Here is a 17,359-nt window from a genome sequence, read left to right as displayed (position 1 = left end):
ATTTCATTTCATGTGGTTATCAACATGAAACATTCCCTTTGAAAGAGGCACGGTGACCTAAGGCTTGCTTCCATGTCAGCCGAGATTTCCTCCCCTTTCTCCTTATCGACTTCTTCAAAAGATTTTTTTTTTTGTAGTTAACATTTAGTGCTCCTCAGTAAATCAATTAAAGATATTAATTGGAAGATGAGTCTCTTTTTAGATGAAATTTTTGAAAAATACATCATCTCCAAGCAGTCCTCTGGTACCCCCGTATCCCATAACTTTAATTAAATGTCAAGGACAATTATGTTCTCTCTAGTGATTAAATAATCTTAAGTGTATATGACAGCTGCAAGCCATAAGTATTTGAAATATATGTGACCAGGTTTTTTTTTTTAAGTACATCACATTACTTATTTCATGTCACTATACGTCAAATTCTAGTAATTCAGGTAAAATTCTCCTCTCCCTTAATTCATCCGCCCATTTTTAATTGTAATATCCTAGAAATTCTATATATTGTTGTTCATTGATCAGCAAAATGAAATGCAAAGAAAGAGAAGGCAAGATTTCTTTTCTAAAGTATGAAATTCAATAAATGCACTGGCCTGTGTGCTGTAGTTAAATAAAATTACTGTCCAGGAACAAAAGTCATTGACATTACAGAATTCCCGGCAAAAATAAATAGAGCCTGTGAACATGTACTGGTATGTGATTAAAATCGTTCCAGCCTTTACACCAACATCTTCTCTCCCCCTTAAAAAACAAAAAACAAACAAACAAAAAACCCTTTCATTTTGGGAAAGACCATAAACCACGCTTTGGTTCATGGAGATGGAAACATCTACAGTAATTTCAGCAAAATCTATGTTGTCTTAAGCACATTCGTCACAGATTGTGGATTATACCTGGCCCGGGGGGAATAGGGTATAAAGTTTTCTAACCTTTTATATGGATTGTTTGCTAAGTTGATATTACATAAGCTGATGTTTCCTTTTCCTTCTTTCCAAATTTCATTTTGTAAATCTGACCGTAAACTTTCCACTGTGGGGGGAGAAAAATAATTCACACTATGAAGATGGCAAAAAAAAAAATTTTTTTCTATAAATATCCCAGCTTGCAGATACAGAATTTTTAATATGAAATTCAATCTTGTTGCTTTTTCCCACTTTTCTAGTATTTATAATTTTATTTCTGACATCTAATTGAGGGCATCTGACCTCTACCAAATGTTTACCATCAATCCTGGAATAGATTTAAAAATGCCTACTTGTTTTTGTTAATAATAACTGGACTAGTTGTTTACTTAGAATTTAATCTACTTTTGAAAGGCAAAGGGTCTACAAATTCCTAGTCCAGAAGCCACAAGGGGTTGAAGGGACTTTCTAAATACTTTATGGAGCCGGTTTTTGCATCATTAGTGTAGCATTAGCGCTGAGGGGATTTTTTGCAATACGTTCTTTTTTTGTGACATTTGTGATGCATTGTAGAGGCTGTGTTTTGAAATATGAATTAAGTTAGAAATAAAGGGTCCCGTTTGAGATGTACCAAATTGAGCCATGGGGATGCCTGTCCAAAACCATTTCTATTTAAGAGCTCCCTTTAAAGCTATATGCTTCAGTACATGTAATAACTTCTCAGATATGCTAATTTCATGTTGTTTTTGTGAACTCGTCAGGGGGCAATTTTGACAGCTCTTTTGACGCAGAGAAGGGTGTTGGCACCATTGTCATTGCAAAACCTTTGGACGCAGAGCAGAGGTCTATCTATAATATGACTGTGGAAGTCACCGATGGGACAAATGTTGCTGTCACTCAGGTAAGATGTCAAATTACTAACTAGCGGGAGTGCTGAGAAGTCTGCAAAAGTCAGAGGTACAAGCAATTAAAATATGTGTTGAAAGTTGTAAATTATGTCCATGAATTTCGAGTGTTTAAAAAAAAAAGCATTTGAGAGAACAGCCTAGGCAAAGGATTCTATCAACAGTGTTATATAACTTAACTGCCTCTTGCAAGAAATCGTGATTGTTCATGCGTGGGAGAGTGATACGTATTTGTTTCCTGATCATTTACTGTAGATTAATCTCTTTGACAACAAAGTCAGCTTTCCTTGAATTTACAAAAAGGAGAACATCTATATTGTCTGAGTTAACACACCATGATGTTCTTCACCATCTCACATTTCAGTCACAGATACAGAATACCTGCGTCCAAATCCAATTCACAAACTAACATAAACTATGTAATATATCCAGGGTCACTCAACTTAACAAACCGAGGACCAATAGCCGGGTGCCCTGACCCCCCTCTCCTGTCCTAGCCCCTATGCCATTGGTTCGTTGTCCTTGCTGCACAGTAGAATCCCCTGGTAGTGGACGTGGGGGTGTTAAAACCAGGGCAGCCTGGGCCCCACCCCAAGATGGCCCACATGATTCTAACATGCAGCCAAGGTTGAGGACCATCGCTTATTCTGTGCTACCTGAGTGCTTATGAAAAGGCACTGAGAGCAAGGAAGAGGAGAAAAATCTCTGGCTGAGACCAGCACAATGTTAGATGTCAATATGGGGCAGATCTACCTACATGCCAGAATTTTTTGTTTTATATTTTAGCACCAGAGACCTAAGCACCTGCAGACTGGCACACACATGTAGCCCGTAACCCCTCCCACCCTCCCCACCTCTCTCTCCTGTTCCCATGATCCCAGAAGCCATCACTAATTGATGAGAGTGTCTTGGGTTTTTGTCATTCTTTTTTTCCCTGCTGAGGCCAGATGTGGCCTCAGAATCCTTCTCAACACAGTGCTTCAGTTAGCAAAGATGAAATATTCGCCGGCCCTTGAAGTAAGCAAGTGGTGACGTATGTAAAATATGATGCAAGCTTTTGTAACTACGTGGTTTGAAAAAGGGGAGAGGAGGAGGGTTTTCTGTGCTTGTCTACCCAGCTGCCTCGCGTTCGAAGCTCTTTGAGAGACATGATGAGACCTCCCTTTGAGTCTGTTTGTGATCATGAAGGGGTGGAATTTGAAGGAAAGAGTAGGGTTTGTTTCACTACAACCCTTTTACTTTTCATTCGAATAAACTGAAACCCAGAAAGGGGGAGCGCATGCCCTTGACAAGGCTGCCAGTGGGTTTCAACTCCTCACCCTTCAACCCATGCCCTTCCGGAGGACGACCACACCACCCTGTTTACCTGAGTGTATTTATCAGTGCCCTGGTGTATTTATCAGTAGTGTGCCATCCACTCTCGACGTTACCCCAGCTGAGACAATAAACATTACCCCAGACTACTTCAGGGTATTTTCAAGACTGAACTAGAGGGGTGGGGGGATAACTCAAGTGGAATAGTGCATGCTTGCATGAGGTCCTGGGTTCAAACCCCAGTGCCTCCATTAAAAATAAGTAAGTAAGTAAATAAATAAATAAATACGCAAAAAAACCTAATTAGTCTCCCTAAAAAATTTAATATAATTGAAAAATTGAAATAAAAGAGACTAACCTAGAGACACCTTGAAAGGACCCCAGGGTTGAAATCCTACGGGAATCACACAATCTAAAGGCAAGCCCCAAAGACCAATACAAAACAACCCACTTGTAGTATTGCTAAATCTTTAGTGCTAATTCATTTTCAGTGAGAACTTAAATTAGACTTTTTAAATTAGACATGTGTTCGCATATCCAACTTCAGCTTTTTAGCACCGCTGAAAAACATAAGATGTATTTGAATACAATACAAATATAGCGTGGAACCCTGTTCATCTCATACTGTTCTCCAAGGTCTTATAACAGTTGAGTTACATGGTGATTCATTGTGCCCAGAATGTTATAGATACATGTTAAATATTTTTAGAGTGAATGAATGAATCATAGATTCTACATTTTCAACAGGGTCTACAAGGCAGGGATGCTGAGTCTCCAAAACATACAACTGATTTATGTTAACTGAAAAAAAAATTACCTATGAAACCTTTATCTTAGAATTTCATTAGGACCAGATGGGAAATCATTTAACAGCATCTATTCCACGAATATTTCTTGAGTTCATACCATGTGCAAGGAGCTGCACTAGATACCTGAGGTCACAGTGATTCCATTTTAAACTCAGATGACTGATATGCATGCACTTTTTTCCCCATTTTTTTATTGAAGTATAGTTGATTTACAATCTTGTATTAGTTTCTGGTGTACAGCACAGTGATTCAGTTATATATATATATATATATATATATATATATATTCCTTTTCATATTCTTCTTTATTATAGGCTATTGCAAGGTATTGAATAAAGTTCCCTGAGCTATACAGTAGGACCTTGCTGTGTTTTATATTTAGCAGTTAGTATCTGCAAATCCCAAACACTCAATTTATCCCTCCACACCCCCTCCCCAGTAACCGAAAGCTTGTTTTCTGTGTCTGTGAATCTTTTTTTGTTTTGTAAATAAGTTCATTTGTCTCATTTTTTTTCTTTTGATTCCACATACAAGTGATATCATATGGTATTTGTCTTTCTCTTTCTGGATTACTTCACTTAGTATGACAATCTCCAGGTTGCTACAAATGGCATTATTTCCTTTTTATGGCTGAGTAGTATTCCATTGTGTGTGTGTGTGTGTGTATCACAACTTCTTTATCCATTTCTGGATAAATGTCCATTCTGTCAATGGACGTTTAGGTTGCTTCCATGTCTTGGCTATTGTAAATATTGCTGCTATGAACATTGAGGTGTATGTATCATTTCAAATTAGAGTTTTATTAGAATTAGAATTATTAGAGCAAGGAGCTGCACTAGTTGCCTGAGGTCACAGTGATTCCATTTTAAGCCCAGAAGACTGATATGAACCCACTTTTTAAAAATTAATATAGAAGCATATATTATAAGACTTTGAATATACACATGGTTCACATTTTCTTTTGTTGATCTTACTTCAGACTCATGTACAATCAGCCTTATCTCCAGAGCAGTCCAGGAATTAGAGAACTGGGGTGAGCTTGGAGGTTCCCCTTGGGTAAGGCCAAGCTCAGTAGATTAATAAAGAGCATCAAGAGATTTTCTTGTCAAAAGCTTCCAAGTCACTCCATGTCTCCAGGGCCATGACCTTCTCAAGAAGTGAGAACTAACAATTTCCAAAGCATAAACTTGTGTGCAGTCCTTACTACAATCAGAAAACCAATATTCTGTCTGTCCAGCTGTATTTGGGCCTGAAGACCCCGCCAACCACTGTCCACCAGGCCTCTGCTCACATGTTCCATAGCTCCTCTGGCGGCATTGAAAGGAGCAGTTTCTGAATTAGTCAAAGCCCTCAATGTCAAGGACGTTTTTTCACAAAAGGATATTTGGGGAAAGGAAAGGCATTCTAGATTTCTTTTAAACCACTAACGCAAGCTCCAACCTATGACCCAAGGCAACTTAAATATTTACCATCAGACAGAGATTCTTCACCATGTAACTAAAATGTCCTGTAGCCCCAAAACACCTGTTCAGTTTCTTTTGGGGAACTTTTCTCTACTTTGTTCACTTGGAACCATGAAACATGGTACGAGACGGGCTTCAAATCAACCATAAACAACCTGTTGAATTTCACTTCACAAATGTCAAATAAATCAGAGCCTCGGGGACCTCTGTGTCTACATGAGAACCCTTTTTTCATCTTCAGTTCTGTCCTGTTCTCCCAACGCCTAGGGTCCTTGTGCCTCAGAGCTACAATATCTGGTGACGAATTTTTCTTCCCCGAGACTGTCTAGTGCGAGTACAGAATGTAAAATGGTTCTTTGGATTTCAAGTCATGAAGACTCAGGTACCAAGCGCAAGAACAGAGCATCCCAACATTTACAAAAGCCTCCTGGCAAGTTGGTAAGGGCCTCTGTATAAAGAAGTTGTTGACTTTATGAGGGATATTGTTATACTTTGTATAACAAAGCCTCGTAATTGACAAAATGGGCTTTGTAGCAATAAATCTGTGTCCCAGTCCCAACTCTCGCCCTTACTAGGTGAGTCACCTTCAGTCGGTGCAAGTCACTTAATTTCTCCGCACCCTAGTCCCTTCATCTGTAAAATGGGGGTACCAACACCTACATCATCAGAGTTGCTGTGAGGATTACATGAGTTTACATATACAGAGTATTAGCGTGAGGTCGACGTGTAATAAGTACTCAGTAAATACTAGCTACTGCTATTATTACTGCTGTTCTCTCTTAGTGTCTCTGAGCATTTGTATCGTGGGGATTCATTGAGGCACTGTCAATGCTGATCAAATTATGCAGACGTTATCAAGGGCTGTGTGGGCTCCCCAGACCCTGGGGATGTTAATGGGCTGTTCCTGGTTCCTGAGGACCCCTCCCAGGATGGCCGCCTTTGATGGCTTTTTGACAGCCTTCTCTTTGCCTAAAACCAGCCAACATTTCTGAGTGCTTTCTGTGTTCCAAGAATTATCCCGCATTTTTAAAAGCTGACTCCCAGCTTCTACACATACACTATCATGGAATGGTCGCAAATAACTCACAGTACACTTAAACAAATCTACAGCCTGGCTCTTCCGAAAGACCAGTAATCTGTAACACCCGTCATTTGCATAATAAGTCTTACCAAGTCTCATCTTCAGCTTCATGTCCCTGTCACCCTGGGAATAGTTAAATCAAGTTCTATCATTATACTTATTTTTCCAGTGAGAAGTTGAGGCGCAGACGTGTTAGGTGGGTGCCCTAGGTGTACACAAGTCAAGAGATACAAACCCACTTCTTCCTTCTCAAAATCAGATACCATCGCAGGAACGTTCCCCTCCATATCTATACATACAACTGAATTCATCAGGAGAAGCATTTGATCTCATGGAAGGAGCACCGACCCTGAATCAGGTGACCCGAGTTCAAGTCCGCACTGAACCAGTCGCTGTCTGTGTTACCACAGAAGGTAGCTCCGTCTCTGTGAGACTCCGTTTCTTCTGCATAATAGGAATAAGATCTCACACACCTCAGGGGTTGTTGTAAGAAGAAAAGAAGGTATTATGAGCTATCTTGAGATCTGCAACGTGTTAGACACACGCAGGTTTTATTATTGAAGTCTTTTCTCAACTGAAAATTGGAAAAATAGACCTACCTACTAACTATAAAATACTATGTATGTGGCTTTTATTGTTATTTACGAAAGCAGCAGAGATGTTCACGCCCAAAGAATAATCTAAAAATCACACTGATTTGGTTCAGGGACTTGTGATACGTGCTTTTGCGGTTTTAATAGACTTTTCTTATTCGGGTCCTGCTTTGATTTATAAAGATATGAAAATCAACTTGTATTTGTATGCTCCACAGCCAAACCCGAGATTAAAAGTCTCTTTCAGGTAATCTCCACTTTTCTTACACCCACGAAGGCAGTCAATTGAGATTGATCGCAAAGCCTTCCTGCCCACGGGTCTGCATTCTCTGGGGCCGGGAGGTCTGCGGTGTGCATTCCTGGGTGAGCCTGGCCCTCAGTAGCCATTCCCTCCCTCTTTGATCTCTGAGTGATGCGTTGGGAGTTCCTAACTGGCCTCTTTCCTTAGAAAGCAGACTTTACCTTAAAGATTTGGACTTTGTCTTACCCTTTCCCTCCACTTTGCACCTGCTTAAAGGAGGGTAGCGGGGAGAAACACATCACTTCTGCTAATGCTGCTCCATGACCCCTAGGTCAAGGGACTCCCAAAGGACCACCTCACCTAGGGTTTCCTTTCATCGCCTTTAACATCATCTCCCTGTTAGCAGGTGGAAAAGGCAGTGGCCCGAAGCTTCCTCATGTATTTCAGTTAGGACAATGCTGGAACAAGAGTAATTATATAGATGAATTAAGGCAGCAGGCCAACTCTGCCGTGAGACTTTCTGTTAAAAAAAATGATAAGCTCTCACTGCATATAATATATCTGTGCCTGACAAGTTATGAGTAAATCAAAATTTTTTTTTAAATGGATTCCAGTTTTAAAGGCAGCAGGGAACTTTCCATTCAGAACAATATAATCCCATGACTAATGTTCCTGAAGTGCGAATGGTCACGTCTGTTAGCTGTTTTGCCAATTAGGATTTCTGCAGAGCACAGTACCTAACATTGGCACACATCTTTGGTGACATTTATGTTCTGTACATTTGTAGCTAACGTGTGTATAATTCGAGTGCATGTGGAAATGGTGTAATGGAATGAATATAGGATTTGGCTCCGTGAGACCCAGGTCTGAACGTGGCCTCGCCTTTGTGACTTTGGGCACATCCCTTAACTTCTCTGATTCTCATTTTCCTCGTTGGTAAACTAGAGATACTAAAGTGTAAGAAATGAATGTGAGACAGGTTTATAAGCTGTGAAACAAGCACAGGCCAACATGGTTTTTCTCCTCATGTGTTCAAAAACAAAACATTCGTAAGCTTGAAGAGAATACACAGTGTCAACCTTAAAATCACAACTACAGAATGTTTTAAATATGGTTTTGAAGGGCCCACAGAGGCAGAGCAGAATTTCAGTAATTCAGGATTTAATTGGCTCTAATCAAAGACAGAGGCCTTACCCTCTCACTTACCCCTTGGACACTTCATGCCTCGAGCCTTTGTAAAGCCAAGCTTGGCGTCTACCCAGACTTGGCTGAGACGAGCCTGCAAAACCCGAAGTGTTTGCGGTGCGCAGCGTTGAAACCCGCTCTGAAGAGGCTTCCCACACTCAGGTTTCCTCCTGCTTTGAGTCCATTGTACCTCTTCAGGCCTTTCAATGACCATTTTGAACACAACATCTTTGAGAGTTACTTTGCTTTGTTTGCTAGTTCAGGAGCTCACAAATGGCCCCAACTGTGGGAAATAAAAAGCAAATGAGGAAAAGGAAGTCTTTTACAGAGAAACACTTGTTCTGACTGTAGATCAGGCTCAGGACAAAGCAAGCAGAAAGAGGCAAGCTTTTCAAGAACACATCAACTTTGAAACTTCAGGAAGGTCAGGGCAGGCTTGCTGGCTGGAAAGACTTTTATCCCGTTAATATAACTGCCTCTGTGAACACAAATATTTTAGCATCTTGACTAAGTTAACTTGAACTTTTTAAAGGAAAAGAATTGACAAAGACTCTAGTATGGCTTTCCAAATATAGTAGAGAGAAAACAATACTAAAATTCTACAGGCACACTCCTCTAACCTTTTTCTACCGTAAACTACAAGCAAAGCTTGTTCCCAGGTCAGGCTCACTCGGCTGGCAAGGCTTCCTGGCACAGAGGTCATAGCACTGCCCTTTTTCTCTCACTCAGAAAAAGCACATCTCTACCAAAGTGATGGCTAACGTACAGTCATTTGTAAGAACAACCATGGTCTGACTAAATCTATTTCTGAAAGTAAATAATTTTTTTAGAATGCAGCCAAATGCGTGCATGTTATTTAGTTAAGAATTACTAAAGGCTTTCTTATTAGTCAGGAATAAGACAAGAATATCTCTGTTTCCACTACTATTTAACATTGTGCTGTAAGTATTAGCCAATGCAGTTAGCTAAGATAAAGCAATTTGTGTTGTAAGAATTGTAAAGAAAATGGCACACTGATCTCTATTTGCATGTAGTGTAATTATATACCTGAAAAGCTCAGAGCAATGAATGGAAAAACTGCTTCAAATGATAGGGAAAATTAGTAAAATGACAGGTAAAGTAAACTTAACATTCAAAACCAACAGCCTACATGTATAGCCCATCCCCCACCAAGAAAGAAAGAAACAAAAAACCCTCAAAAACGGTGGAAATATATAATGAAAATGAAGCCCCATTGATGATAGCACATATATATACTTTAAAAAGTATTCAAAACCTACTTGAAGGAAACTAAAATTCCCTTGAAAAACAAAACAGATTTGAACAAATGGAAAAAGACAAACTATGTTCTTGAATAGGAAGACTCCATGGTAAAAAATTAGTTCTCCTTTAATTAACCTCTACTTTTAGCATAATCCCAGTTTAAAACGCTATCAAATTTTTGTCAAGTGCTATATAAATTGATTGTAAATTCATTTAGAAGAACAACCAGCAAGAATAGCCAGAAGAATCCTGAAAAAGAACAAAAAGAAGGCCTAACTTTCCCAAACAATTAAAATGTATTAGAAAGGAAATGTTAAATCACTGTGTCGTCCATCAGGAACTAACATAGTGTTGTAGGTCAATTATATTTCAAAAATAAACAGCGAACTCATAGGAAAAGAGATCAGATGTGTGGCTACCAGAGGCGGGTGGTATGGGGAGGGGGAATTGGATAAAGGTGTAAAAAGGTACAAACTTCCAGTTATAAGATACAAAGGTACTAGGGATGTGATGTGCAACATGACAGGTGAACACTGCTGTATGTTATACATGAAATTTGTGAAGAAAGTAAATCCCAGGAGTTCTCTTCACAAAGAAATTGTTTTCTATTCCTTTAATTTTGTATCTATATAAGATGATGGATGTTCACTAAACTGTTGTAATAATCACTTCATGATGTATGTTAAGTCAAACCATTATGCTTTATGCTTATACTTATACACGATTTTATGTCAATTATATCTCAGTAAAACTGAAGAAAAAACACTATAAAGCCTCTATAATGGAAATCGTGTTGATGTTGATGTATGAAAAGACAGGTAAACCAGTGGAACAAAATAGAAAAGCCAGAAATACACCATTTGCATATGTAAAGTTAGTAAACAGTAAAAGTGGCTGCTCAAACCAGTGGGGAAGTGGTGATCTTCTACAAAGTGGCATTGAAATAAATGGAAAGCCATGTGGGAAAAAAAAAAAAAAAACTGGACTCGCTCCTCACATGATATACTAAGAAAAATTCCAAATGGATTAGAGATGTAAATGTAAGAAGAAAAACATTTAAATTCTATTTTAAAAAAAAAAGTGTGATCATCTATAACCTGGAATTGTGGAAAATATTCCAAATGAAGACTTACCATCCAGAAACAGTAAAGGAAAAGATGATGTCTTCAACTACATGAAAATAAAAATAAAAGGAAATAAATCACCATGAGCAAATAAATCACAAAATTGAAAACATTTGCAATTCATATCACCACGTTTTCAAAATAAAGGGAAAAAAGGCCATTTAACCTATAGAAGAATAAGCCAATGTAGTTTTAACAGAAAAAAGAAATGCAGATGGCTCTAAACATGTGAAAGATGCTCAACTTCACTTGTAATAAGAGAAAGGAAAATTAAAAATACACTGAGATGCCATTTTTCATCTATCAGATTGGCCACAAATCCTAAAGTTTTACTGCAGACTATGTTGCCAAGGCTGTGGGAAGACAGTCGTTTTCATATATTGCTATAGAAATGCAAAGTGGTAAAACTAATGGCTGGAGAACATGGAAGTAGCTAACGAAACTGTATAAGCACTTCTCCTTTGATCCAGCGATCCCAACTTTAGGGACCCAAATATATGTTAGCAAAAATATGAAAAGACATGGGCACAAGGCTCTTCATTGCACATTCATATTGAGACCGAAATTGGAAGCACCTTAAATGAACATCAACAAAGGATTGATTGAGTTACCTGTGATACATCTATCCTACCTGCGAAGAGTATCTCTGGGCTGCTGTGACGTGGTCTTCATGATATAGGGCTGTCCGGTGCATTGTAGGACGTTTAGCAGCTGCCCTGACCTCTACCCACTGTGATCTCGGAAACTCCCCTCACCTCCAAGTTGTGACAATCAGAAATATCTCCAGACATTGTGAAATGTCTCTAGGAGACAAAGTCATTCTCAACCGAGAACTGTTGATACAATGTTAAGTGAAATCACCAGCTGAGGGGAAGCGTTTACACTATGTTTATATTAATAGAATAGATGGATAAAACATAACATTACTGGGGGGAGGGTATAGCTCAGTGATAGGGCGCATGCTTGGCATGCACGGGGTCATGGTTTCAATCCCTAGTACCACCATTAAATAAATAAATACATAAATAAATAAACTTAATTACCTCCCCCTCCAAAACAAACAAACAAAAGCAAGTCTAAAATTTGAAAGTAAATGAAAATAAATGAATATATATATCCCATTGGGAGCATATCTATGCAGGGAATAACTATTCTAAGTAACTTTACACATACTAATTTGACTGTGTATCCTTAGTGGGATACATCCTAAGGACAAAAATAATATTACATTATTTTGAATGACCATAATTGTAATGTAATTATAATAACAATGTTGGTGTTATTTAGAGACATTTGTGCATGTATTTTAGATAAAGCAGTGAATAATTATGATGATGTCACTGAGCATGAGAAATTTCATCATGGGAGAAAGAAGATACACATGTAAAAAGAACGTGGTTAAGTAAAAACCTTGCTGGGCACCTGAATATTGCTTTTTGTTTTGTTTTGTTTTGTTTTTCACTGCAGTAAAATTGGCCCACAATATTGTGCTAGCTTCAGGTGCACGACATAGTGGCTTGACATTTTTATACACTACAAAATGGTCAACACAACAAGTCTACTTAGCATTTGATACCATACAAAGTTACTATAATATTAATCAGCTATATTTCCTTGGCTGTACATTACATCCCTGTGACCTATTTATTTTATAACTGAAAGTTTGTACCTCTTAATCCCCTTAACCTATTTCATCTATCTCCCCACTTCTCTCCCCCTGGCAACCATCAGTTTGGTCTCTATATCTATGAGTCTATTTCTGTTTTATGTTTGTTTTGTTTTTTCAGATTCTACATATTAGTGAAATCACACTGTATTCATCTTTCTCTGACTTATTTCACTTAGCATAATTCCCTCTATGTCCATCCATATTGTCACAAAAGGCAAGATTTCATTCTTCTTTGTGGCTGAGTAGTATTCTTGTGTGTGTGCCCCATTGGGAGCATATCTACACAGGGAATAGCTATTCTAAGTAACTTTACATATATATATATATATATCTCACACCTTCTGTATCCATTCGTCTGTTGATGGACACTTAGGTTGCTTCCATAACTTGACTATAGTAAATAATGCTGCAGTGAACATAGGTATGCATATGTCATCTCGAATTCGTGTTTTTGTTTTCTTTGGAAAAATACCCAGAAGTGGAATTGCTGGATCATGTTGTAGTTCTATTTTTAATTGTTTTAGGAACCTCCATACTGTCTTCCATAGCGGCTGCATCAATTTGCATTCCCATTAACAGTGCATAAGGGTTTCCTTTTCTCCACATCCTCACCAACATTTGTTATTTGTGATCTTTTTGATAATAACCATTCTGACAGATGCGAGGTGGTATCTCACTGTGGTTTTGATTTGCATTTCCCTAATTATTAGTGATGTTGAGTATCTTTTCATGTGTCTGTTGGCCATCTGTATGTCTTCTTTGGAAAAACATCTGTTCAGTTTTTTTTGCTCATTTTTAAATCAGGTTGTTTTTTTTTTTTTGATGTGGAGTTGTGTGAGTTCTTTATATATTTTGCTTATCAACCCCTTATCAAATATATCTTGGACATTTCTTCTCCCATTCAGCGGGCTGCCTTTTTGTTTTGTTGATGATTTCCTTCACTGTGCAAATGTTTTTCAGTTTGGTGTAGTCCCATTTGTTTTTGTTTTTGGCCTTTTTCGCTTCTGTTTCCCTAGCCTAAGGAGACATATTCAAAAAATACATTGCTAAGACCGATATCAAAGAGTGTTCTGCCTGTGTTTTCTTTTAAGAGGTTTATAGTTTCAGGTCTTACATTTAAGGCTTTTACTCATTTTGAGTTTATTTTTGTATATAGTGTAAGAAAGTAGTTCAGTTTGATTCTTTTGCATATAGCTTCCCAGTTTCCCCAACACCATTTATTGAAGATGCTGACTTTTCCCCATTGTATATTCTTGCCTCCTTTGTCATAGATTAATGAGCCATGTAAGTGTAGGTTTATTCCTGGGCTCTCTGTCCTGTTCCATTGATCTGTGTCTCTGTTTTTGTGCCAGTATCACACTTCATTGATTACCGTAGCTTTGTAGGATAGTTTGAAATCAGGGAGGATGATGCCTTCAGCTTTGTTCGTCTTTCTCAAGATTGTTTTGACTAGCCAGGATCTTTTGTTGTTTCCACACAAATTTTAGAATTATTTGTTCTAGTTTTGTGAAAAATGCCAATAGTATTTTGATAGGGATTGCATTGAATTTGTAGATTGCCTCGGTTAGTATCATTTTAACAATGTTAATTCTTCCAATCCAGAAACACGGTGTATGTTTCCATCTGTTTGTGTCGTCTTCAGTTTCCTTCATCAGTGTCTTATAGTTTTGTGAGTACAGGTCTTCTGTTTCCTTGGTTAGATGTATTCCTAGGTATTTTATTCTTTTTGATACAAGTGTAAATGGGGTTGTTTTCTTAATTTCTCTTTCTGATAGTTCATTGTTAGTGTATATAAATGCAGCAGATTTCTGTATATTCATTTTGCATCCTGCAACTTTACTGAATTTTTTATCAGTTTCAGTAGTTTTCTGGTCGTGGTGTACTTTCTATATACAGTTTTGTGTCATCTGCAAACAGTGACAATTCTACTTCTTCTTTTCCAATTGAAAATTTTTATTCCTTCTCTGATTTCTGTGGCTAGATTTCTGACATTGTGTTGTGTCAGGGTGGCAAGAGTGGGCATCTTTGTCTTGTTCCTCATCTTAAAGGAAATGCTTTCAGTTTTCCACCATTGAGTAAGATGTTGGCTCTGGATTTGTCATATATGGCCTTTATTATGTTGAGGTGTGTTCCCTCTACACACACTGTGTTGAGAATTTTTATCATAAGTGGGTGTTGAATTTTGTAAGAAGCTTTTTCTGCATCTACTGAGATGATCAAATAGTTTTTATTCTTCAGTTTGTTAAAATGGTGGATCATGTTGAATAATTTGCAGATATTGTACCACCCATCCTTCCATCCCTGAGATAAATCCCACTTGATCATGGGTACATAATCCTTTTAATGAATTGTTGGATTCAGTTTGCTAATATTTTGTTGAAGATTTTTGCATCTGTGTTCATCAGTGATATTGGCCTGTAATTTTCTTTTTGGAGAGGTGTCTTTGTCTGGTTTTGGTGTCAAGGTTCTGCTGGCCTTGTAGAATGAGTTCAGTAGCATTCTTTCCTCTTCAATTTTTTGGAAAGTTTTGAGAAGCACAGATGTTGACTCTTTTAAAAATGTTTTGTGGAATTCACCTGTGAAGCTGTCTGTTCTGGACTTTTGTTTATTGGGAATTTTTTGATTACTGATTTGATTTCATTACCGGTAATCAGTCTGTTCATATTTTCTATTTTCCTGATATAGTCTTGAGAGATTATAAGTTTCTAGGAATTTATCTGTTTCTTCTAGGTTATCCATTTTATTCACATATAATTGTTTATGGTAATCTTTCATGATCCTTTGTATTTCTGTGGTGGTCAGTTGTAACATCTCCTCTTTCCTTTTAATTTTATTTATGTGGGCCTTCTTTTTTACTTGATGAGTCTGACTAAAGGTTTTCTTTATTTCCTGAGGTAGGCTTATATTGCTATATACTTCCCTCTTACAGTTGCTTTAGCTGTGTCCCATAGATTTTAGATCATTGTATTTCCATTTTTATTTGTCTCCACGTAGTTTGTTATCCATAAGCTTCTGGTCAATCAACAGCAGGTGATTTCCACTTCTCTGTCTTCCAGTTCACTGATCCTTTCCTCTATATCATTTAATCTACTATTGATTCCTTCAGTAGCAAAGCTAACAACAGTAAGCATTCCTAGCACCAGATTGTGATCTCTAAATGCCACTTGTAACTAAAAAGAACCCAACGCTTTTTTGAAGAAATGGACAATTCGAGACTGAGCAGAAATATGTCCAACATGACCCTGGAAAAATTACCAGTAGCAATTATTGAGAAGTAAGGAAGCTATCAGGGACTACTTGGGTTGTGTCAAAGCATTGCAAGAGCCAACTTGAAGAGGCTCTCCATGGCCATGGAAGGACCATTTGTGCATCTGTAAATATAGTAACTGCAGTGGACAGAAACTCATCAGGTGTGATTAAATCCATGAGCTCATCATGATGCTTGAAAAAAAATACCTCATTGATCACTTTAGCAGGAGCTGGAGAACCAACTCATTGTTTTGAAATGATAAATAAAGGAAAAGAGTTATCCTTCCTTTTCTCTATGGACTGCGCTCCACTGTAACCAAATAATTGAACCGAAGTTTCTTTTTAAAACTATTCTAGCTAATAAGTGAGGAAGAAATCATAGAATTAAAATATTACCATTTTGCATTTATAGTGAATTAATGTTATCCAAGTCATGATCATCAACAGCTGCTAATATCACAGAGCAAGACAAAGAACCAGATATTATGTGTCTCCAGATGGAAGCACACCATATCGCTCATAAGGGATTTTTATCAAAAAAAGAAGAAATCTGAATGTGAATTTTATCAAGCCTTCTACATAAAACTCTTAATGTATAAGAAATACAGGGAACAGAGGAACATGTGGAACAAAACCATGGGGTACAATGAGCAAAATTCACACTGTGGGAAATAAGAGGAAATGTCTCCATTTTTTTGAATGCTAACAATAACAACGTAAAAATTGTGAGAAAATAGATGGAGATAGAGGGAGAACCTATAAATTAAAAAAAAACAACTAAAGGAAATATCAGGCGAGTGCAATGTTTGTACCTTATTTGCATATCCTGATTTTAAAAAACTATAAGAATATATGTACATATGTACACAAACACACATATCATGTTAGAAAACAATCATAGAAGTATGAGCACCAACTGAATGTTTATGACATTACAGAATTGCTGTTTTCTCTGTTTAGAGGCAATAATGATATTGTGTGTGTGTGTATATGTGTGTGTGTGTTTATTTTAAGAGTCCTTATCTTTTAGAGATGTACACTGAAATTATATGATGGCTGGGATTTGCTTCAAAATAATGAGGGCGTAGGAGGGGTTGATTAAGCATATAAATGAAACAAGGTTAGCCATGGTGGGGGGAGGGTATAGCTCAAGTGGTAGAGCTCGTGCTTTGCATGCATGAGGTCCTGGGTTCAATCCCCAGTACTTCCTCTAAAAATAAATAAATAAATAAATCTAATTTCCCCCCCCCCAAAAAACAAAACAAGGATTAGCCATGAATTGATCATTATCAAAGCTGAGTGATGAATACAGCACTCAAGGGTTCATTAAGCTATTAGTTTTCTATCTGCCTGAAAATTTTGAAACCAAATGCTTTATAAAAGGAAACAACTTGGCAACTTCATATCAGTAGTACCATGTTCTTCGCTAGATAGCCCTCATGTGAAAAAGAGCCACCTCCGTATTCACGCCTCCCGTTCCTCTGCCTCTTCTCTGTTACTTATCTTGTCATTGCCTACACTTTAAGTCCATGCTAAAGAGCACATAACAAGAAGGTAAGAGACT

The 17,359-nt window shown here is 37.7% G+C and overlaps 1 protein-coding gene and 1 non-coding gene across 3 annotated transcripts in view; both read left to right on the top strand.

Annotated features, from left to right (window-relative positions):
• Positions 1 to 17,359, top strand: part of FAT3 (FAT atypical cadherin 3) — a 481,838-nt gene that overhangs the window by 365,240 nt on the left and 99,239 nt on the right. For both annotated transcript variants that reach the window (XM_072969021.1, XM_072969020.1), the window contains exon 6: positions 1,661 to 1,800. In XM_072969021.1, coding sequence (XP_072825122.1) covers positions 1,661 to 1,800 — 140 coding nt within the window. The remainder of the gene's footprint in view (positions 1 to 1,660; positions 1,801 to 17,359) is intronic.
• Positions 16,932 to 17,005, top strand: TRNAA-UGC (transfer RNA alanine (anticodon UGC)). The gene has a single exon. It is a non-coding gene; the product is annotated as a tRNA-Ala (tRNA).

This window comes from Vicugna pacos, chromosome 10 (genome assembly GCF_048564905.1).
Source record: "Vicugna pacos chromosome 10, VicPac4, whole genome shotgun sequence".
In the NCBI taxonomy this organism is placed as follows: domain Eukaryota; kingdom Metazoa; phylum Chordata; class Mammalia; order Artiodactyla; family Camelidae; genus Vicugna; species Vicugna pacos.
This window is presented reverse-complemented; position numbering and strand designations above follow the sequence as displayed.